We start from the raw sequence: 21,220 nt of genomic DNA, 5'->3' as shown, positions 1-21,220 counted from the left end.
CTGTGTAAGGTGTGTGTAAGGGCTTCTCACTGTGTGTAAGGTGTGTGTAAGGCTGCACACTGTGTGAAGGTGTGTGTAAGGTGTGTGTAAGGGCTTCTCACTGTGTGTAAGGTGTATGTAAGGTGTGTGTAAGGTGTGTGTAAGGGCTACACACTGTGTGTAAGGTGTGTGTAAGGGCTGCACACTGTGTGTAAGGTGTGTGCACAGTGTGTGTAAGGTGTGTGCAAGCCGTGCCCGCCGTGTAACACCCCCCGTGCCCCCCCGCTGCTCGCACAGCGCCGTGCCCGCGCCCCGGGCCCGCCCCCTTCGCTGGGGCGGGGCGGAGCAGCAGGGGGCGTGGCTACACGGAGTGGGCGTGGCTACAAAGGGGGCGTGGCTACCCGAGGGGGCGTGTCCGTGTCGCCCCCTCCCTGCAGTACCGGCGGGTGCCAGCAGGGGGCGCTGCCGCCGCCGCCGCCTCCCAGAGCCGCAGTCGCGGGCGGTCCCGGCAGGGCCCCGCCGCCCAGAGCCGCTCCGGGCCGGGGCCGAACCGGGCCGGGCCTCGCCGGGCCGGGCAGCGCCGTTCGGAGCCGGGCAGGGCCGCGCCGCTCCGAGGGCGGCCGCTACCGTGCGATGCGATGACCACGTCCACCCTGCAGGTACCTCCCGGCCCTCCCGGCCCTCCCGGGCCCGGCCCCGCCGCTAGGCCCCGGCTGACGGCCGCTCCCCCCCCCGGCAGAAAGCCATCGACCTGGTGACCAAGGCCACGGAGGAGGACAAGGCCAAGAACTACGAGGAGGCGCTGCGGCTGTACCAGCACGCCGTGGAGTACTTCCTGCACGCCATCAAATGTGAGCACCCCCCCTCAAAACCCCCCCCTACCCAGCACGGGTCCCCCCCCAACAGGCCTCGGGGTGACGGCTCCGGGGCCCCGCAGATGAGGCGCAGAGCGACAAGGCCAAGGAGAGCATCCGAGCCAAGTGCGTGCAGTACCTGGACCGCGCCGAGAAGCTGAAGGATTACCTGCGCAGCAAGGAGCGGCAGGGCAGGAAGCCCGTCAAGGAGGCCCAGAATGACAACAAGGGGTGCGTGGGGGGGGCTCCCCGCAGAGCCGCCCTCCCCCGCGGCACGGCCTCCCCTCTCCTCACCTCCTCCCCTCTCCCCAGGAGCGACAGCGACAGCGAGGGAGAGAACCCGGAGAAGAAGAAGCTGCAGGAGCAGCTGATGGGTAGGGGGCCGGCTGGCTGCGGTGGGTGCTGCTGTGTGCAGCCCCCCGAAGCCATCGCAGGGGGTGGTGGTGGTGGTTAGGGCTTGGTGCCGGGGGGGGGGTTGGGTGGGGCTGGCTGCTTGGGGTTGTGGGGGGGACGTGGGGGGGACAGGGGGGCTCTCACCGCCGCCTCGCAGGTGCCATCATGATGGAGAAGCCCAACGTGCGGTGGAGTGACGTGGCCGGCCTGGAGGGAGCCAAGGAGGCCCTGAAGGAAGCCGTGATCCTGCCCATCAAGTTCCCACACCTGTTTACCGGTGAGAGTCACCGGCACCCGTGGAGAAGGGCCTCGGGCCCCACAGCAAGGGGCAGCAGCTGGGGCATGTGCACATGGGGAGGTGACCCAGCACAGAGGGGACATTTGTCCCTGCGGGCCCCAAGGTCCCTGCACAGAAGCTTTGACACCGGGCTCTGTCGCAGGGAAGCGCACGCCCTGGCGAGGGATTCTGCTCTTCGGGCCCCCTGGCACTGGCAAGTCCTACCTGGCCAAGGCCGTGGCCACCGAAGCCAACAACTCCACCTTCTTCTCCGTGTCGTCCTCAGACCTGATGTCGAAGTGGCTGGGAGAGAGCGAGAAGTAAGCTGTGCCGGAGGGGTGCTGCCAGGGTGGGCTGGGGCAGGAGGGGCTCGCACCCCTGGGCAGCGGGTGGGGGGCGTCGGGCCTTGGCCCCTCGCCCAGCGCTTGGGGACCCACCCCCTGCCTCTGTGGCCAGGCTGGTGAAGAACCTCTTTGAGCTGGCGAGGCAGCACAAGCCCTCCATCATCTTCATCGACGAGGTGGACTCGCTGTGCGGCTCCCGCAACGAGAACGAGAGCGAGGCGGCGCGGCGCATCAAGACGGAGTTCCTGGTGCAGATGCAGGGTGCGTGGGGTTCCCCCGGCGGGTGCACTACGGGGTGGGGGACCACGGGGCGGGGGGGTTTGGTGGAGCCAACCCTTCAGGGCTCCCTCTCAAGTGTCCGCCTTCTGTTTCCACGGGCAGGTGTGGGCAACAGCAGCGATGGGATCCTGGTGCTCGGCGCCACCAACATCCCCTGGGTGCTGGACTCGGCCATCAGGAGGAGGTGAGTGGCATGAAATTCCCCCTCAGTGCCCCAAAACGTGGCACCACGCTGTGCCCTGTGGGGCTGCCAGCTCTGGCAGCAGTGTGTGCACCCCCTGACCCCCCCCCGTGCCACGCTCAGGTTCGAGAAGCGCATTTACATCCCGCTGCCCGAGGAGGCGGCGCGCGCCCAGATGTTCAAGCTGCACCTGGGCAACACGCCGCACTCGCTGACGGACGCCAACATTCACGAGCTGGCCCGCAAGACCGAGGGCTACTCGGGGGCCGACATCAGCATCATCGTGCGGGACGCCCTGATGCAGCCCGTGCGCAAGGTGCAGTCGGCCATGCACTTCAAAAAGGTGAGCGGGGGGCCGGGGGCTGCTCCCTGAGGGGGGTGGGCGCCGGGTGCCCCCCTCCCAACGCTTCCTTCCTCGGCACCAGGTCCGCGGGCCCTCCCGCACCAACCCCAACCTCATCGTGGATGATCTCCTGACGCCGTGCTCGCCCGGGGACCCGGGGGCCATCGAGATGACCTGGATGGAGGTGCCCAGCGACAAGCTGATGGAGCCCATCGTCTGCATGGTGAGTGTGGCCCCGGCACGGCCCCGGCACGGCCCCGGCACCCAGCACCCGGCCCAGCAATGCTGCAGCCCCGGCCCTACCGGTTCCTCCTCCCCAGCCACCGCCTGCCTGCGGGCCTGGCGGAGGCGCACGGTGGCTGGAGCAGGCTCAGCACCTCACGCGCTGCAGCAGGAAGCCCCAGGTCCCCCCCCGTCTGCACCCTGGTGCCCGGTGGGGACGGGGGCACGGCCTCAGCACGCTGCCACCCCCCCCTGAGCGCCCACCCCCCTCCCTGTGTTGCAGTCGGACATGCTGCGCTCCCTGGCCACCACCCGCCCCACGGTGAACGCCGAGGACCTCCTGAAGGTGAAGAAATTCACAGAGGACTTTGGGCAGGAGGGATAAGGGCCGCGGCGGCGGGTGGTGGGGCTGGGGCACCCTCGCCACCCCCACCCCCATCTCCCCGCAGCCCGGCAGGCGGCCGTGCCAAACAGGCTCACCCGCAGCTCACAGCTCAACCCCGCGCACTGCAGCACCCGGCGGGGCGGGGGGGGAGCGCTGCCCGAGGGGGGGGGGCTGACACTACTGGGGGAGGGGGCGTAGTGCAGCCGGGCGCTCCTCCTCCCGCTCCCCTCTCTTCTTCCTGCTCTTTTTTTATTTTTTAAATTAATGCTGCTTCGGGTTCTGTCTTGTTTATATGAAAATAAAAACAATCCAAAAGCTTCAGACGGTGCCCAGCCGCAGGACACCCCCTTCCCCTATATCCCAGCAGCCTGCACCCCGGCCCCTTCCCTCCTCCCAGGCTGTGGGTGCTGTGGGGGGGGGGACGAGGCCCAGCACCCCGCAGTTTGCAGGCAGGACAGGAGGCAGGGGCTGCCCCACGCTCGGTATTGCCGCGATGGAGCCGTGCTGGGGGTGCCTGGTGGCCGTCAGTCGAGGAGCTGGCTCCAGGCGGTGTTGGTGAAGGTGCGGCTGTCCATGCGGTCGATGAAGAGCACGCCGTCCAGGTGGTCCAGCTCGTGCTGGATAACGCGGGCAGCCCAGCCCCACGCCTCCCAGCTCACCGGCTGCCCACTCTCATCCACACCTGGGGTGGGAGAGCGGGGTTGGACTGGGATCAAACTGGGAAGAGGTTTGGGGGGGGTACCGGGGGAGCCGTACCGGAGACGTGCACGGCCCAGTGCCTTGGCACGCAGGCGGAGAAGCCGCGGAGGCTGGCGCAGCCCTCGGGCGCGGTGACGAGGCGGGCGTCGAGCACGCGGAGCACGGGGTTGACGAGGACGCGCAGCGGGAAGGGCTCGATGCGCTGGGCACCGCGCAGCGCCGCGGGGTAGTGGCTGCAGCGGGCGGGCGGCAGCTCGGCGGCGAAGACCCGCAGGGGCACACCGAGCTGCGGGGCGCTCAGCCCCAAGCACGGGCCCCGCCGCAGCCCTGCCGCCAACGCCGCCGCCAGCGCCCGCAGCTCGGGGCTGCCCAGGCTCTCCGCGGGCACGGCGGCGGCGGGGGAGCGCAGCACCGGTGTGCCCACCTGGCACGGCTCCGAGAAGGGCGGCACCGGGGGGCCCAGCAGCCGTCTCCGCAGCGCCCGCCAGTACGAGCGCTCCCGGGCCCCCCAGGCGGTGGCCCCGCAGCACCGGGAGCCCCCCGGGGCCGGTCCCGGGAGCAGCCGCCGCAGCGCCACCGCCATCTTCAGGACGGACGTGACGCGAGGGGCGGGGCGGGGGCGGCACCGGGAGCACCGGGGAGGAGGCACCGAGAGGGGGGAGCACCAGGAGCAGCGCCAGGCACGGCGGTGGTGGCACGGCTTTATTGCTGCGGGGACACAGCGGGACCAGGGCACGGACCCCACAACGCGTCCCCAGGGAGCAACCGGGGCTGTGCCCCCCCCGCTGTCCCTTTTCAGCTGTCCCCGGGGCAGCCTCACGCAGGGACAGACGTGGCACCATGTCACCGTGTCACCGTGCAGCTGTCCCTTCCCCGCTAGCTCACGGCTGGCGGTGCGTCCGGCAGCAGAGCCCCCACTATGGGGTCTGTGGGGTCCTCCTGGCCCTGTGCTGCTGGGGGCTCCCCCGGCACAGCCCCCTCCTCCTCCTCCTCCTTTTTCTTCTCCTTCTCCTCCTCCTGCAGTGGGCACGGGGCCGCTGTGGGCACAGGGCTCTGCAGCACCGGCTCCTCCTCGCCCGGCAGCGGCTCTGCCTCCCGTGCCGGCAGGACGGGGTCCAGCAGCTCCCTGATGGCGGCCACGTCGATGCAGCCCAGGCGGCCGAAACGCTGCAGCTGGGCGGGGGGAACACCTGCGGGACACAGAGAGGGGGCTGGGCACGGTCCCGTGGCAGTGGCACCCTGTCCCCGCCGTGACACCTCCCCCAGCAGGGCCTTACCCAGCGCCTGCGCGATCTGGGCCGGAGGGAAGAGAAGCTGGAGGCAGCGGTTGAGGTAGGGGAGCAGATCCTCCAGGAACGCCGTGCAGAACTGCACAAAGAGCTCCTGCTCGCGCCCGCTGAACGCCGCCTCCTCTGCCCGGTGGAAAGCCAGGATTACTTTGGTCACCTGAAGGAGGAAGACAGAGCCGTTAATCCTGTTAATCTCCACGAGCCTGGAGAACCCCCCACAGGAAAACAGCCGCTTCTCCTCCACAGCAACCCGACCACTTGGACAAGGGCAGTATTCTGGGCTCACAGAGACCGCCCTCGCTTTCTGCTGCTCTGCCGAGACAAAGCAGGAGCTGGGCACAGCCCCGAGCCCCAGCACCTCACACCTCACCTTGCCGAGGGCATCCTGCAGGCAGGAGGCCACGTCCTGGGCCAGGGCGATGGGGCAGCAGAGCCGCAGGTCGTTGAAGGCCACCAGGAGGCTGTTGAGGAAGCAGGCGAGGGGCGGGAAGTCCAGCAGCACCATGGGGGGCTGCAGCGTCCCCGGCTGGGCTGTGGGCACCGGCACGGCCGCGGCGCTGCCCAGCACGGCCGGGGCGGAGATGAGCGTGTAGGAATTCATCTCCTCCTGGAACTTCTCCACCGCCTCCTCCACCGCCTTGCTGAAGGTGGCGGCGGCGACGCGCTGGAAGATGGGGGCCAGCTGCCCGCGGAAATCAGCCCCCACCCTGCTGAAGGAGAGCCCGAAGTACATGCACTGCCCCAGCAGCGAGTCCAGGCGGCCGCCCACCCCTCGCTGCAGGTCGCGCTCCAGCACCTGCAGGAACTCGGAGACCTTCTGCAGCACCCAGCCATGGAAGATGGCCCCCTCGTTGAGGGCAGGCTGCTCGGGGGCCAGGAGCGGCTCCTCGTCGGAGAAGATGGCGCGATACTGAGTGACGATGTCGAAGAGGTGGACACGGCACGCCTCCACCGTCTTGGTGAGGTGGAAGTAGGGGTCGTCCTCGGGGATGGAGGCCTGGATGGAGCGCAGCCAGGCGTCCCGCGCCTGCAGGAACTTGATGCGCAGCTCGGCCTCCGTGAAGACGTCCATGCGGCGCAGGTAGCCGATGACCCGCAGGCAGGCAGGCAGCGGGATGTTGGTGCGGAGCTGCTGGATGAGCTCGGTCAGCATCAGCTGCGTGGACTGGCGCACCTCGGCCACGATGCCCTGGGGAGGGAGAGAATCACAGAGCTGTGGGGGTCGGAAGGGACCTCGGCACATCATCGGGTGCAGCCCCCCTGCAAGGTAGGTTCCTCAGGGCAGGCTCAGAGAGAACTCAGCCACGGGGAGAGGGGGACGGCAGCGTGGTGGGTGTACCTGGATGACGGGGATGCTGCTGTGCTTCTTCTCCAGCCGCCGCACGTAGGCGGCCAGCTCCAGCGCCTCCTCGTAGTAGCGGTTGCGGACGCAGGTGTCCATGAGCTGCGGGATCTCCAGGATCTCCAGGATCTCCGTGTGCCGGTTCAGGGTCAGGCTGTTCATCCGCCGGCTGCAGGCGATGGCCTCGGCATCACGCACGAAGTTCCTGCGGGGCCGGGACGGGGTCAGGGCAGGCTTGGAGCCCTGCCCAGGCCCCCCTCATCCCTCCCCCGACCCCCGGTGCCCCCGGTGCCTCACCGGCAGGCGTCCTGCAGGGCGGGCAGGCGCTCCAGCAGGCTGCCGAGGCGGCTCTCGATGCCGCCGAAGCCGCGGCCGGCTCGGCCGGTGCACTCTGCGGAGCGGATGAAGGCCCGGTAGTGCTCGAAGGCCAAGCGCCGCGTCTCCGCCCCGACCCGCGCCCGCTCCGCCGCCAGCCGCGCCGGCTCCCGGCCCAGCTCCGCCAGCCCCAGCGCCGCCAGCTCGGCCACGTATGCGGACAGCTCGGCCCCCCCGGGCCCCGCCGCCGCCGGGCCGCGCAGCCAGGCCAGCAGCCGCGCCTCCTCCGCCGCCGCCGCCATCGCTTCCTCCCCCCCCCCAGACCACCGCCTCCCGCCGCCGCCGGTTCCGCTTCCGGTCCCGCCGGTTCCGCTTCCGGTCCCGCCGGTTCCGCTTCCGGCTCGGCCCCGCGTGCGCCGCGCAGGGAGATGCGGCCGCTCACCGAGGCGGAGACACGGGCGGTGTTCGAGAAGCTCGGGAGATAGTGAGCGGGAACGGGAACGGGGCTAACGGGACCGGGGGCACCGGGACCGGGGGCACCGGGACCGGGGGCACCGGGACTGGGGGCGCCAGGACGGGGGAGCACCGGGACCGGGGAGGGCACCGGGACCAGGGGCACCGGGAACGGGGCTAACGGGACGGGGAGGCACTGGGACCGGGGAGGGCACCGGGAACAGGACGGGGGGTACCGGGATTGGGGTAACGGGACCGGGGGTAACAGGACCGGAGGGGGCACCGGGAGCGGGGCGGGGTACCGGGACTGAGGGGTTCTACCGGGAATGAGGGGGTTACCGGGACGGGGATGGGGACCGGGAGGGTACCGGGAGCGGGGGAAGTACCGGGACAGGAGGCACCGGGGGGGGTTTACCAGAACGGCACCGGGTGGGGGGGGGCACCGGGATGGGGGTTACCGGAGGGGGGTGAGGCACTGGGATGGATGGGACACCGGGAGGGGGTACCGGGGGGGGGAGAGCACCGGGGAGAAGCGGGATGGGGGCTACCGGGATGGCACCGGGATGGGGAGGGGCACCGGGGGAGGGGGGCACCGGGATGGGGTTACTGGGGGGGGGGAGGCACCGGGACCAGGGGAGGGCACCGGGATGGGGGCAAGGGCGAGGGACGGGGGGGGACACTGGGACCAGGACCGGTGTCCACGGCCGCTGCCCGTCCCCGCAGCATCGGTGAGAACATCCAGCTGCTGGTGGAGCGCCCTGACGGCACCTACTGCTTCCGCCTGCACCGCGACCGCGTCTACTACGTCAGGTGAGCCGGGGGCCGCGGCTGGGGGCAGGGGGGATCCGTCCCCTCCCTGCCACCCCCTCAGCCCCCCGTGTGTCCCTCTCCCCGCAGCGAGAAGCTGCTGAAGGGGGCGGCCAGCATCCCCCGGGGCAGCCTGGTGGCGCTGGGCACCTGCTTCGGCAAATTCACCAAAACGCAGAAGTTTCGGCTCAACGTCACGGCGCTGGATTTCCTCGCGCCCTACGCCAAGGTTGGGGCGCACTCCCCCCCCCCGGCCTCCCCCAACCCCTCAGCACCCCCCCCCGGTGCTCAGTGCGGTGCCTCTGTCGCAGTACAAGGTGTGGGTGAAGCCCGGCTCCGAGCAGTCCTTCCTCTACGGTAACCACGTGCTGAAATCAGGCCTGGGCCGCATCACGGAGAACACGGCGCAGTACCAGGGCGTGGTGGTGTACTCCATGGCCGACGTCCCGCTGGTGAGCCCCACGCCTCCTGCTGCCAGGCACGGGAGCCAGGCTGCGGAAACCTCCCTTTTTTCTCTCTTTTTTTTTCTTCCCCAGGGGTTTGGGGTAGCCGCCAAGTCGACGCAGGACTGCCGGAAGGTGGACCCCATGGCGATCGTGGTGTTCCACCAGGCTGATGTGGGGGAGTACGTGCGGAGCGAAGACACGCTGACCTAGAGGAGCGCGGGTGTTCAGGAGCCGTGAGCGTTTTTGGGCAGCGCGGACTCGTCCTGCCCCCTGCGTGGCAGCAGCGTGCGGCACAGCCAGGAGCTCACCCCGGGCAGGGGGTGGCTGCTGCCCCCATGTGTGTGAGGAGGCACCAGAGCTGGTGCTGCGGTTGCATAAAGCCTGTTCCTTCCCCAAAGCGCTGTTGTCTCGTGTCACTTCTCAGCCTCGATGCCTGCCCCAAGTAGCACAGCACCTCGGGAGGCTCAGGAGATGAAGCTAGAGCAGGGGCAGCCCTGCTGGAGGCTGAGCTGGCACAAACTGATGGCTCTGTTACGGGAGGGACGGAGGAAGGGGGCAGGCAGCTGCCTGCAGGGCAGGGCTCACCCCCAGCTGGTACAGAGGGAGAGCAGCCAGCGCTCCCCCACCACTCACCACAGCAGACATGTTAGAAGCCTTTTTTTATTGGGTTTATCACCAAAAAAGGCAGGTTGAGGCACTGCCTGAAGGCTGGTAGACAGAACAAAACACTGTACAGATACAAAGGGTGTTTCGTTCATTTTATTTAAGAGGTGATTTGAGGTAAGGCTGGGTGAGCTCTGCTTCCCCCCCAGCGCAGGACCCAGCTCTCTCCCCGCAGCAGGAGGGGCTGATGCAGCTCGGTGCCGGTGCCACGGGCGCTGTCAGCACCTGGGCTTGCTGGAGCCCTGCACGTTGAAGAGACGCTTCAAGAAGTAAAGCTGCAGCACCCCGGAGAGGATGATGACGCAGCTCTGCGCCATCGACCAGCAGTTGACGTAGTGGTAGTTGGACTCGAGCAGGAAGGAGTCGGCCCCTTTCCTCATCCGGGCAAAGTTGTAGAAGCGCCACATGTGGAAGATGTGGAGCTGCAGCTTGCGAATGCTGACCTGCAGACAGCGCAGTGGGAGGGGAGATCCCTGGGATCCTTCACTCCCAGGCAGCCTCACTGCGTTATTTCCAGCCCGTCTGGGGTCTGCCTGCCACGCGCCGTGTCACAGCGCTCTGTGCTGGCAGTGGCACTTACCCCGATGGCCTCCAAGGTGTCGTTCAGCTGCCTCCTCTCTTCTGGCTGCTCCTTCTCCGTGTTGAAATTGTCGTAGTAGACCCCAAAGTTGAGGTACACCTGCATGAAGCCGAAGTGGTTGTGCTGGTTGTCCAGGCACAGCTGGTAGAAACCTGCAGGGAGAAGCGGGGTTTTTTTTTCCCTGGGTGGAAAGAGCTGCAGCGGCTTCAAGCCAACACTGCAGGGAGGGTGCTCGGGGAGCTCACAGCCCCCAGGCAGCAGCCCCCTGCCCCTGGGGGGGACCAGGGCAGTGGGGACCTGTCTCCCTGGTGGGGAAGTTGATCTGTCCTCGTGCGTCCTGGGAAGCGCCGATCTGGAAGCCATTGGGGTCGCTCGCTGTGGCCAGGATGATCCGGCTGTTGGCGAAGCCCGTCGCCCGCTGGACCTGCGGGCAGGGGATAGCAAACAGTGCCCTGCCCCATGGGGATCCCATCCTCACCCCACAGGGCGCTGCCTAAGGGTGTTTGTGTGCCCAGGGAAGCAGGGAGTGGAGCGAGCAGGGCAGGAGCCCACCAGGGCCCAGGGAGGGTTGAGCATCGCTGGGGAACTGAGGGTGCCGGCTGCGCCCCAAGGCAAGGAACAAAAATGCCTGTGTGAGCTGCCAGCTACACCTAAAGAGGAGAAAAATAAAAGCCAAAAGATGTGGCACTGAGAAATTTAACCCTAGGGTTGCTGTGGGTCCCAGGTGTTTGCCAGCAAGGCTCCATGCGCACCATCAGCCCCGCAGAGCAGCTCCTGGCACAGCTCCTGCTGCCCACAGCCGCCGGTGCCAGCGCTCTGGGCTGGGCGAGCACACATTTGGGGACAAAGCTGGGCTCGTGCTAAGGCCCTGCCTGGCACAGGGTGCTGGCTCTGCCCTGCTCCCCTTCAGCCAGGGCAGTGTAAACAGGAGATAAAAGGGCTGGAGTTTCCATCGTGGGAAGGAGACCAAGCACAGGGCCAAGCAGATATGGCTGTGCGGGGACCTTCAGGTGCTCCGAGCCAGCTGCTCGTAAACCTGAGCTCCCTCAGGGTACACAGGCACCACAGCTGGAGCACTCAGCACCTGCTTGATCTGCACCTACTTAGGGTTTTAGAGCAGGTATTTGAGGGGAAAAAAAAAGGATTGACAATGAGAACAGAGCTGCCTCAAAAAAAAAAAGAAGTCTGAATCCGCAAGAGCAGCTGTTCCCCACGCAGGACAAACCACCCCTGCCCTGAGGTCAGCACATCTGGAGCTCAGCCGGCACGTGGCTGTCACCCTACGAGGTAAGGTCCCCGTCCTCCCTCCCTCCCTCCCTTCCTGGTGCCAGCCTGGCTGCAGGAGCAGGCAGGGGGAGAAGTGCCCGCCGCAGGACCCGCCAGCTGCTGCTGGCCGTGGAGGTGCTGTGGGACTGACCCAGCGCCCCGTTCCCGACCCTATTAGCAGAAGCACCACGCTTACAGCCTCGCAGAGCCCATCCCGCAGCTCTCACCTCGTAGCTGAAGAAGAAGTTGCCGCTCTGGTGTGCAAACTGCCAGAAGCACTCGGAGGTGCCGGCGGGGACGATGACGGCGAAGTCGTAGCGATCCGCACCACGGAACAGGGGCTCGTCGCTGGAGCTGCTCAGGGGCTCGGTCCTGGGGCACCCAGCAGGGCCCAGCAGCAGGAGGAGGAGAGCCAGCAGCAGCAGCATGCTGCCTGCGGCTGGGGCAGGAGCACGGAGCCTGGGGGGGGGTAAATCATTAACGGCGCCTGCGCTGCCGCTCGCTCCCCGCTGTCACCTGGCAGTGCTGGGGCTGGCAGCAGCACGGAGCAGGCTCTGCTCCTTGAGGTTCTCCCTGTGCACAGTGGGGTTGGGCTGCTTCTTCCACGCTGGAGCTCACCCAGCTGAACCCTCCTGCTGAGGATGAGGGATGCTGTGAGGAAGCGCCACGGTCACCAGCAGCAGCTCCTGGCGCACGGAGCTGCTCCTCCTGTCCCCAGCCAGCCTCGTGCCTCTTGCGGAGGAGCCCCAGTCCTTGTGGGCGAGGTGCTTCAGCACAAACATTTCACTCCAAGAAGCACCCAGAGCCCTGTGCAGCTGAGCAGGGCACGGTGCTCCCCTGCTGCTCTCCTCTGGCACTCCGGGTGTTTGCCTGGGGCAGGAGCCCAGAGCAGGGGAGGGGAGAGGACGTGGAGAAAATGCTCTGCCCCCGCCTTGTCTTCTTCCTCCTGGGCATGCTGAAAGCTCTGCCTCACACCGGCGATTCCTCACCCAGTGCTCGTTTCTTCTCACCAAGCCTGGAGTGAGCCCTGCAAGGAGCTGCAGGAGTGGCAGGGCAGGGAAACGTGCAGCCACCACCAGCTGACGGGGGAAGCTCGTGCCAGCAGCTGCCGAAGGGCAGGGCCAAGCAGGTGTTTCCAAACAGAAACCTACCCAGCACCAGCTCCAAAGGAATATGGCCACGAAGCCACCCGCAGCTCAGTCCGTGCTGCTGATTTCCTATCTCTGCAGAGCCAACCTCGCAGCTGCCGCAGGTTCCGTCTGCCCCGCTGGCACACGGCCACCGTCCCCGTGGCACCTCCGTTCCCTCACAAGTCCGTGCAGAGCTTTTGGGCTTTCAGGCAGCAGAGCTGCTCACACCTCAGCTGGCAGTGGAGGAAAAAGCTCCAGGGCTACGTGAAAACAGCACAGGGTAATCAGAAGAGTAACAAGAGGAGTAAGAAGCTTCCCTGGGCTTCCCCAACTCTTCTGGAGCTGCCGTTTCACCGACGCTTCACTCAGAGCCAGCAGGGGTTGCTTTTAGGACACGCCTGCCCCTCTGCCCTTTGCCTTCAAGGGGAGCACAGCCCAGAAGGCGATGCTTCATGTCCGTGCCTCACGTTGCACCCTCAGGGCATCTCTGTTCCACCCCACACAGCGGCTGGTGCACCACTCGCAGGAAGCAGACTGGGAACCCCCCACTTCTGGGGCTGTGCACGCCCAGGGACCAGCCGGTGCCCCAAACCGCCTCGCTCCCCTCGGGGCAGCACGAGCTCACACAGCGCGACTCCGGTACTCAACAGGAAAGGAACTTTATTTTATAGAACACCATTCAGACCTGGACTCCAGCCCAGGGCCCTGAAGGCAAGGAACAGCGCTCAGAGCTCACGTGCATGCAGGAACCGCGCACGGAGGATGTTACCAGGAAGGAGACACGCCGGTAAGAGAGGATCGAAGTCATTAAACACTGAGCTGTTTTACATGGAACTAATCAACGTTTAAGTACTGAAAAAGATGCCGTTAACGCCTCAGAAAGCAGAGAGATTCTCGCTTGCAGACTAGACATTTACAAAGCAAAGAGCTGTGGGAGTAGAACAGTAACTCACCCTGCCTACAGCTCCAGCCCAGAAGCTCTGGGGCTGTGCTGCCTCTCCCACGAGGGAGAGACGGAAACAAAATTCCAACAGTTAGACAAATTACAACACTAACAGCCACTGATAAAATTCTCCTGTCACTTGACAGTATCTGAACACAGAACTCCTTTCAGCAGCCCATCAGGCTGGTACTCATTCTGCAAAGGCTGCAGCTGTCAGGTGAAGGAAGTCCCGGCACAGGCCATGTCCCAGCACCCACAGTCAGGCTGTGCAGGTTCTACCAGCCGCAGAAGACCTAAACCTGCTACCTACAACTCAAGAAACAAGATTCTTCGGTTCTTGCCACACATGGTTCTATCTGCTGCAGCAGCCTCTGGTACCAAAAGCCAAAATCCCAAAGCTGCTGTGCATCAGGGAAGAGCACCGCAGCCTCACTGCTGCTATTGCTCTGGTCAATCTTTCAAAACATAACATAAAAAAACAAAACCAGTTTTGCACTGAAGATCCCGTGGCCCCCAGCTTCAGAGCATCCCCAGCCTTTTCATGGTCCGCCAGCGATCCTTGATCATCACCGACGTGCGGTTCTGGAAGGGGTATCTCTGGCAGATGGACTTCCACCTCCCTTCTCCGTACTTCCTCACTCCATCCTTGATCCACTGACTTTCCTGCGCCGTCCATCTCTACAAAAGAGCAGGTAAGCAGCATTCTGTGAGTGACGTGCAGCTGCAGGAAGGAGCTGCATTTTGCTGGGACTGCACTGCATTTCCTTCCTAGGGGTTAGCTGTGCCTCATCACCCGTGCTAGGGACATGGAAGAAGGGCAGAGCTGTTCTGACAGCACATGCAACACCCAAAAATCGCCTCATTGCAGATGTGCTCTCATTTCTAGCTGAGAATCACCGAGCTCCAGCACAAGCTCAATAGCTGTGCTTCCCAAAACATACTGCTGATCACACAATTGAGGAATGACTCCCTCACAGCAGCACGGATTTAGGGCTAGAACTGCAAGGTCAGCTCTGCAGGTCCCCTGGTTTCTGTATGGGAGGCAAATCAAGACCTGCAGAAAGCAGTCAGGGGGAACGAGGCGCTGCACTGCGTGGGGCAGCACAGCAGCCAGCTGACATTCACCTCCAGGTAAGGCTGGAGGAGCTCCTGGAAGCTCCTGGAAGGTGACAGCAGGCACAGCGAGCCTACTTCTGAGGGGCACACGGGAAGGAAAAGGGACTTTGCTCCAACACCTGATGCCTGGCACGTGGGAGGCACACAGCTCTAGCCAGCTACCAAACCAGGCTGCTTTAGCACTGAAACTCAAACCAGCTTGAGGAACGTGAAGATCTGCACAAGGCTGACAGAGCCCAGGCACTGCAGCACCAGCCTCAGCACGAATCTCCCCCCAGCCCAGCCCCCTGGGCTTGGTTTGAAGCAGGGCAGCAGCTTGCCCTGCTGCGCTGAACTGCACCAGAGCCCCCTCACCAACACACAGTGCAGATCACTGACAGTTTGCTCCTCTGTCAAGACACATTCTCATTTCAGACCTTACAGGAAGGATTTAAGGGCTCTACATTACCTGTTTCTTGGAACCAATGACTGCAGAGTTGTGGCCATTTTGCTCAAGTTGTGCTGGAAAACAAGACACGAGGGTTACATTTCACAACAGCTCAGGACACAGACGCTCCCAGGAGACTGCCTTTGGCTTAACTGCTGAACTCTGCAGTTAGCCTACAATAAGAGCATCCCATGACAGGCAATAAAAACAAATTCCTTTGTCCCTCACTTCTCTGCAGGCCGTTTCAAGCCCCAGTTGCTTTATGGGAAGCCTCCCAGTAAGATCTGCTTTGTTTTGAACTAGCCAATATGTCAAGAACAGGGGCAACCATCCAGGATGCAGCCACGCCATATGCTGAGGCTGGAATTAGGCAGCCTGGAACCAAGCCCACCCCTTCTCACCAGCAGTGCCAGCTGAACTGTGCATATACGTGCAAAGGTAACTGGACTGGAAAACCAATCTGGCTGATAAAGGTAAACTTAACCCTTACTTCATGGCAATAAAAGCACGAACAGGGAAGAAGCTGTACTGCCAGTATTTACACCCTGTAGTTTAAGCATTATTAGTCTGAAACCTGAACGCGTTTCAGGTAAGAGGTGCAGAAACCCAGTGCCTCAGCACTGGCTATCTGGCCATTTTGTTGGGCTCCTACAATTTCTGGTTTCAAAACCCACACAGAGAGTAGCACAGCCCCACGAACACGCCACAAAGCCAGGATTAGCCTCAGTTAGCACCTGTGACAGCAGCTCAGTACCTACCCGCATCTGAGAAGAGCTCTTCCTCATCACTCCAGCTGTCCTTTTGTTCTTCAGTATATAAACTGCTCCACTTTCCTTCGCGGGACCTGAAAGCAGGCAAGCATTTACGTCAGCTACCAGCCAGGAGCAGTTTGGGGGCGGGGTGCAGGGCCAGCAGCAGCACAGCAGGCAAGCTTGCAGTCAGCATGCAGGGCAGAAAAGCGTCCCAGGAAGCAAGGAACAAGGCGGGCGCCCCCTCCTCTCCCCTCGGCGTGGGGACGAGGTAGGAGCCCCTGCAGAAAGACAGCGCGCACCACGCAGCCAGCCACGAGCAGCAGCCTGTACTCTGTGATCAGCGTTTCTGAGATCAAGCGACCAGGTTTTGGCAAACACAGCAAGCAAGCTCACACCGTGCGGCCCAGGCCATCACCGACGGCTCAAAATAAAGACCTGTCCTAGAGAGCTGCAGGGTACCAAAACAAACCAACAAAACCCAACCACAACAACAAAAAAAATATGGAGAGAGAAAGCACCGCCACTTGCAAGTCTTTGAAAAGGGAAAGTGGAAATTCCCAGATGAGCCTAAGGAATGGACGAGGTGCCTGCGGGGTCATCTCCTCTCAGGGACATCTCTGACAAGCTCAGTGCCGAGCAGCACAGGGCACGGGAGGTCTCACACCACCACACCAGCACGCGCCGCAGCTCTGCGTGCAGCCACTCCTCCCCTGTGCCTCAGAGCAGGGCAACCCGCCTGCGAGGCCAAGCTCCACAGCACACCACGACCTGCACTGCTCTCCCTTCAAAGCCAAACTTCAGGTTCTGAACTCTTCATCCAGAAGATCAGGGGAAGGCGTTTCTCCTTTCTGAGCACTTCCAGCTACCTTCACGCAAGCCTCCCAGCCTTGCTGCTGGGGATCCGAGCGTTCCTGCTGCCTGCTGCGCACCCTCACTAGCCAGAGAACAGCAACGTGAGCAGGAAGCCCTGCTATGCCTCACCACTGCTTGCCAAAAGCAATACTCATGAAACTTTCCTTAGGTCTCGTAGCAGTATGAATTTCAGACCTCTGCCAGTAAGCGTACTTTGCTGTTTTCTGTAGGAAACCCTTACAAAAATGAAAACCCTCAAACACCCCTGCCTCCTACAGCAGTCCCTTCAGCTACAAGCTAAGAGGAGAGCTGCAACGAGGGGGTTCTCATCCAGCAGAGCTTTCAGGAAAAAGAGCACAAGCTCAGCGCTGTGCTCTTGGGGGGGGGTGGTTACCCAGCTGTGCCTGCCAGGATTGCCTCCAGCACTGACTGCACCAAGTGACTCGCTGCCTGCGAAGCTGGGTGAGTTTCTCACCTCCAGTACACGAACAAAGAGCCCTAAGGACAGCTTACTTCACCTAGCTCCACGTACGCTAGTGGGCAAGGATGGGCACTACGGGCATCCTGAGCTAAAGGTTTTTGCCGTTCACTTCACTAAAGGCAGCTGCAAGTCAGAATGCTGGGTGCAATTAGGCTATACCACAAGAGACGGGCTCCGTACTTGGCATTTTCGGTAGACTCTTGCTGGTTGGGCAATTTCTGAACGGATTTAGAGGCAGAAGATACAACTGGCTCCTGGGAAGAGTCTGGGCTTTCACTTGACTCGTTGCTCTGGCTGTCGTGCTCCATGACAAGTTCACTTATGGTCAAGCGTTTGACCTTATGGGGAATCTCAGGAGGGTCTGAGATTTCAGAATCTTGATTTTCCTCTTCCTTCCGTCTCTTGTTTCTGTGGGATACAGAAGGAGACAGTTGCTTGGGTAAAGAAAAGTCTGTTTCATCCAGTTTGGTGAAGAGCGCATCTGCGTCCGGGGAGTCTGACAGGATCTTGAAAGCTTCTCTCAGAACAGAAATCCCATACGTGGTTACAGTTCCAGGCGGCTGCCTACAAAATAAACAGAACTGAGCAGCTTGTAGACGTCCCACCGCAACGGCTCCGACATCGCTGACATCAGGCTTTTCTCCTCTGCTGTGACCCTCAACAACTCACCCTGACCCCAGGGTGCTAACGTCTGCTGAGGGCACTCCCAGCCCTCCCACACACCAACACCCCCCAGATTTCTCTGCCCACCTTTCTGAGTCCCTGGAAGGCATTTCTGCAAGCTCTGGAGCTGCTGCCGCTGGCTGCTCGGTTATTTCCATACGTTCTGAAACGTCTTGCAGGTTCTTAACTGCCGCTATTACGTGCTCAGGAGCTGCTGTAGGGCACCTGCTTGCTTCCATGGGCTCAGGAACTCCTGCTGGGCCCTCTGCCCTCTCCGCAGGGCTGGGAGGTACCACCGTGTCTTTTGCAGTTTCTGCAGGCTTTGGAGCTCCTGCCGGCTCCTGCTCCATTCCTACGGGCTCGGGAGCTGCTGCCTTATCCTTGGCCCTACTCGCAGATCTAGGAGCCGCCGATAAGCGTTTTGGTTCTTCAGCACGTTCTGAATTCAAAGTCTTCATCATCTTCAACAGGGAAAAAGCAGGTAATCATTACAACAGTGACTCCCCACAGCACCATTCAGTTTTCACCTTCTCCCTAAGGCATTTTAAGCCGTTACGTGCAGCCAGGCACTAGGCACAGAGTTCAAGTCTGCCAATTAGAGCCTGCAATGTGGTTTGAAAAACAGGCTCAGCTGTATAAACCTTGTAGGAACAGACAGCGTTCAGTACTTTGGGCTTAACCCATTGTTAACGAGGTGTCTGCACTCTGAAACTCATGACTGCAGTGAAGGCAGGGACAGGCCCAGCCCCTGGATTTCCCTGTCCCATGGGAAAGGAAGCCTCAGCTCCCCCCAACCTCCCTCCCACGGCAGCGGGCGCAGGAGCAGACACACACCGTCACCAGCACCGGCTCCGAGCTGTCCACGTAGGTCTTCATGAACTGGAACATGTCCTGCTGGAAGTCCTTGTACGAGAAGGTTCTGATCATGGGATGAGCGTGGTTCTTCTCCCGGATGATGGCCTGCAACTCTGCCTTCTTTTTCTAGAGAAAAGGCAAGAACATTCTGCACAGTTACCAGGGGTGTAAATGAGAACTTCCAGAGCTTGGGTCTGGGCAAAGATCAGAACCCTTCGGCCGCCCTGCACACCCTGCTCGATTACACTGCCACGAGTCTGGGAACAGGCTGCAGGCCCTGGAGACCCAGCCTGAGGATTCACCTTTCGAGGACCCCTTCCATTTCATCCCCCCCCACTTTCATTTACTCCAGAGGTACTTTGAGGCCTGCAACGGGAGTCAGAAGCCCCGTGACACCCCGTAGGACGTACCTGACAGTCCTCACCCACCTTACAGTCAGATGGGGGCTCACCTGGATCCTGGGATCCTTCCCCATGTGCCTCTTTAAAATTAATGAAGCTTTGTCAAACTCTCTGTTCCTGATGCAGACGATAACAGCCTGCAGAAGAAAAACCATCAGTTTCTCTGTTACACTGCGTTAGCCATACAATTAACCAGTTTTAGGAAAACACATGTAATAATCAGCCAGGGCACGTGGGTCTCAGCTTAGTGCTGGCTCACGTGGAGAACCAAGCTCTGCCGTGACACCAGGACATCTGCAGCCCACTCACTGCTACCCCAGTCCGTTACCGGTGCCAACTCCTACTGCCGCTTGTTTGAGAGCACAACTGAGCCAAGAGCGAGCAGAGAACCTATCAAACAAGCCAGAAGTCTTACAGCCTCCTTCAGCATTCTCCGGACAGGTTCCACCTTCTTCTCAGGCACGCTGAATTCTTTCTGAAACAGCTGCAGGATGCCCATTGCCGACTCCAGGGGAGTGAGATCCATCTCTCTGTCGAAGCTGCACTCTAGAGAGAAGGCACAGATTGTTGAATGGACATGGACACACTCGGTCTGAGCTCAGACATTACAGCTACGGTGGAGGAGGGAAGGCCGCCGGGCCACCGCAGGAGCCCGGTACCCCCGGGGGTGCTGCAGAACCCGTCCTGGCGCCGAGTGACCCACCTAGGTTCTCTCCTTCCTCGATGCGGGTCAGGAACTGCATCACACGCAGCAGCTGCACCACGGGCGGCGGCTTGTCCAGGGGCCGCACCAGCAGCGCTGGGGGGTGAGATGGGGGGCGGGGGGTCACTGGGGGGCTGTTACCGGGGGGGATGGGGGTGTTACTGGAGGAAAGTTAACGGGGGGGGGGATTACCGGGAGGGGGGGTGTTACTGGTAGATGTTACTGAGCGGACACGTTACCGGGAGGGCTGTTATTGAGGCGTGGGGGGGCTGTTATCAGGGGGGAGCTGTTATCGGGGGGGTATTACCGGAGGAGAGTTAACGGGGGGATTGGGGGGGGGGGTGTTACCGGGAGGGGAGGTGTTACCGACGGGACAGGTTACCGGGGATGGGGGCTGTTATTGAGGTGGGGGGGGGCTGTTATCAGGAGGGGAGCTGTTATCGGGGGGGTGTTACCGGAGGAGAGTTAACGGGGGGGTTGGGGGGGGGGGGGGGGGGTTACCGGGAGGGGAGGTGTTACCGGGGGGGTGTTAGCAGGGGAGGTTGGGGGGGGGGTTACCGGTGTGTGTGTGTGTTACCGGGGGGGCGTTACCGGGGGGTGTAGCCGGGGCCGTTACCAGGGGGCGTTACCGGAGCCGTTACCGGGGGCGGTTACCGGGAGGTATAACAGGGGGCGTTACCGGGGCCCTTACCGAGGCCGTTACCGGGGGGCTGTAACCGAGGCCGTTACCGGGCGCTGTGACCGGCAGCGTGGTCGCGGCCTGGCCTGGCCTGGCGGGGCGTCCCGCCGTCCCTCCCGCCGTCCCGGCGTACCTTGCATGACGTCGCGCAGTTGCCGGAAGTCGCGGTTCCTTCCGGCGCGGTAGGCCTCCACGGCCTGGTGGAAGTAGAACTGCAGCACCCAGCGGTTCATCGCCTCCTCGCCCCGCGCCGCCGCCGCCGCCTTCTCCCGCCGCCCGCCAGCGCCCCGCGCCCGCTCGCCCGCCATCGCGCCGGAAACGGACCGCGGACACACCGGAAATAACGACAGAGCCCCGCCGCCGCGCCTACAACTCCCGGCGTGCCTCGCGGCGCTCCTCGCTGTGCCTATGACTCCCGGCGTGCCCCGCGGCACACCCCCCCTCGCTGTGCCTACAACTCCCAGCGTGCTCCGCGGCCGCGCTGCCGCCCTCTGGCGGCCTCCCCCCGCTCCGGGGCCTGGTCCGGGGCCTGGGCCTGTTCCGTTGTGGCTCGGGATGGCGGAGCCGTGCGGGTGCCGTACCCGTCGTGGGGTTGCCGTATTTCTGTCACAGCACGAAGGACGGGCAGTCCCGAGCCTCCAAGGGAAGCCCAAGCAGGCCCAGCAGGAGCACGAGGCCGGTTCCCTGCACGGCCTCTGCTCTCCTGAGAAATTTCTGTGGTTTCTGAGAAGTTTGGGGATGCTGTGCCCACAACACACGCTGCCCCGTGAGGTGCTTCCTGGAGCGAGCACGGAACGGCACAGAACTGCACAGAACTGCGGCCCCTTGCTGGGCTCTGAATCCTCTGTGAGGAATGGAAAGGAAACGGGGGCTGTGGGGGCAGGCGGTGGGCGAGGAATGTCCACCATCAGTTCCCCTTCAGGAAAAGGTTTGGTGTTCTGCGTGCCAAAAGAAACACCGGGCAGGAAGGCACAAATTACAGTCACGTTTGTGCTTTTCGGTCATAGCGGGCTGATTTATGGCTTTCGATGAAGTGATTACTGAGGAAAGAAAACATTGAATGGAACAGGGCCCGCACGTTGCTGCGGTCTCGTGGCTCTG

General features: G+C 63.0%; 5 protein-coding genes across 12 annotated transcripts; 2 read left to right on the top strand and 3 right to left on the bottom strand.

Annotated features, from left to right (window-relative positions):
* The first annotated feature begins 443 nt into the window (after nt 1-443).
* Nucleotides 444-3,578, top strand: VPS4A (vacuolar protein sorting 4 homolog A). Its single transcript, XM_038185328.2, has 11 exons — nt 444-638; nt 719-830; nt 917-1,064; nt 1,146-1,207; nt 1,384-1,503; nt 1,667-1,823; nt 1,960-2,108; nt 2,229-2,310; nt 2,431-2,650; nt 2,733-2,873; nt 3,156-3,578. The coding sequence occupies exons 1-11, from the start codon at nt 618-620 to the stop codon at nt 3,255-3,257; spliced, it is 1,314 nt and encodes a 437-aa protein (XP_038041256.2). The 5' UTR covers nt 444-617; the 3' UTR covers nt 3,258-3,578.
* COG8 (component of oligomeric golgi complex 8) lies at nt 3,529-7,204 on the bottom strand. Of its 2 annotated transcripts, XM_072044048.1 has the most exons (6): nt 6,885-7,204; nt 6,585-6,792; nt 5,616-6,434; nt 5,234-5,402; nt 4,987-5,146; nt 3,529-3,974 (listed from the first exon to the last, which is right to left on the bottom strand). In XM_072044048.1, exons 1-6 carry the CDS (start codon nt 7,202-7,204, stop codon nt 3,782-3,784), a joined length of 1,869 nt encoding a protein of 622 aa, XP_071900149.1. In that variant the 3' UTR covers nt 3,529-3,781. The 2 variants fall into 2 exon arrangements, with proteins under 2 accessions (XP_071900149.1, XP_038041248.2); XM_038185320.2 differs by lacking the exon at nt 3,529-3,974 and having other exon boundaries at nt 4,644-5,146.
* Nucleotides 7,205-7,232: 28 nt separating this feature from the next.
* On the top strand, nt 7,233-9,005 carry NIP7 (nucleolar pre-rRNA processing protein NIP7). Its single transcript, XM_072044050.1, has 5 exons — nt 7,233-7,386; nt 8,079-8,165; nt 8,253-8,391; nt 8,474-8,614; nt 8,699-9,005. Exons 1-5 carry the CDS (start codon nt 7,331-7,333, stop codon nt 8,816-8,818), a joined length of 543 nt encoding a protein of 180 aa, XP_071900151.1. The 5' UTR covers nt 7,233-7,330; the 3' UTR covers nt 8,819-9,005.
* A 347-nt stretch (nt 9,006-9,352) lies between these two features.
* TMED6 (transmembrane p24 trafficking protein 6) lies at nt 9,353-12,744 on the bottom strand. The gene is made up of 4 exons (XM_038185330.2): nt 11,345-12,744; nt 10,149-10,275; nt 9,852-10,003; nt 9,353-9,714 (listed from the first exon to the last, which is right to left on the bottom strand). The coding sequence occupies exons 1-4, from the start codon at nt 11,543-11,545 to the stop codon at nt 9,490-9,492; spliced, it is 705 nt and encodes a 234-aa protein (XP_038041258.2). The 5' UTR covers nt 11,546-12,744; the 3' UTR covers nt 9,353-9,489.
* A 146-nt stretch (nt 12,745-12,890) lies between these two features.
* TERF2 (telomeric repeat binding factor 2) lies at nt 12,891-20,462 on the bottom strand. 7 transcript variants are annotated; one of them, XM_038185321.2, is made up of 10 exons: nt 20,253-20,461; nt 19,441-19,536; nt 19,153-19,283; nt 18,788-18,874; nt 18,316-18,462; nt 17,569-17,942; nt 16,999-17,382; nt 15,492-15,577; nt 14,755-14,807; nt 12,891-13,868 (listed from the first exon to the last, which is right to left on the bottom strand). In XM_038185321.2, the coding sequence occupies exons 1-10, from the start codon at nt 20,425-20,427 to the stop codon at nt 13,710-13,712; spliced, it is 1,692 nt and encodes a 563-aa protein (XP_038041249.2). In that variant the 5' UTR covers nt 20,428-20,461; the 3' UTR covers nt 12,891-13,709. The 7 variants fall into 7 exon arrangements, with proteins under 7 accessions (XP_038041249.2, XP_038041251.2, XP_038041252.2 ...); XM_038185323.2 differs by having other exon boundaries at nt 16,999-17,226; XM_038185324.2 differs by having other exon boundaries at nt 20,132-20,267.
* Between the last annotated feature and the right edge of the window lie 758 nt (nt 20,463-21,220).

This window comes from Anas platyrhynchos, chromosome 12 (genome assembly GCF_047663525.1).
Source record: "Anas platyrhynchos isolate ZD024472 breed Pekin duck chromosome 12, IASCAAS_PekinDuck_T2T, whole genome shotgun sequence".
In the NCBI taxonomy this organism is placed as follows: domain Eukaryota; kingdom Metazoa; phylum Chordata; class Aves; order Anseriformes; family Anatidae; genus Anas; species Anas platyrhynchos.
The sequence above is the reverse complement of the archived record's forward strand: the minus strand, read 5'-3'. Positions and strand labels throughout refer to the sequence as shown.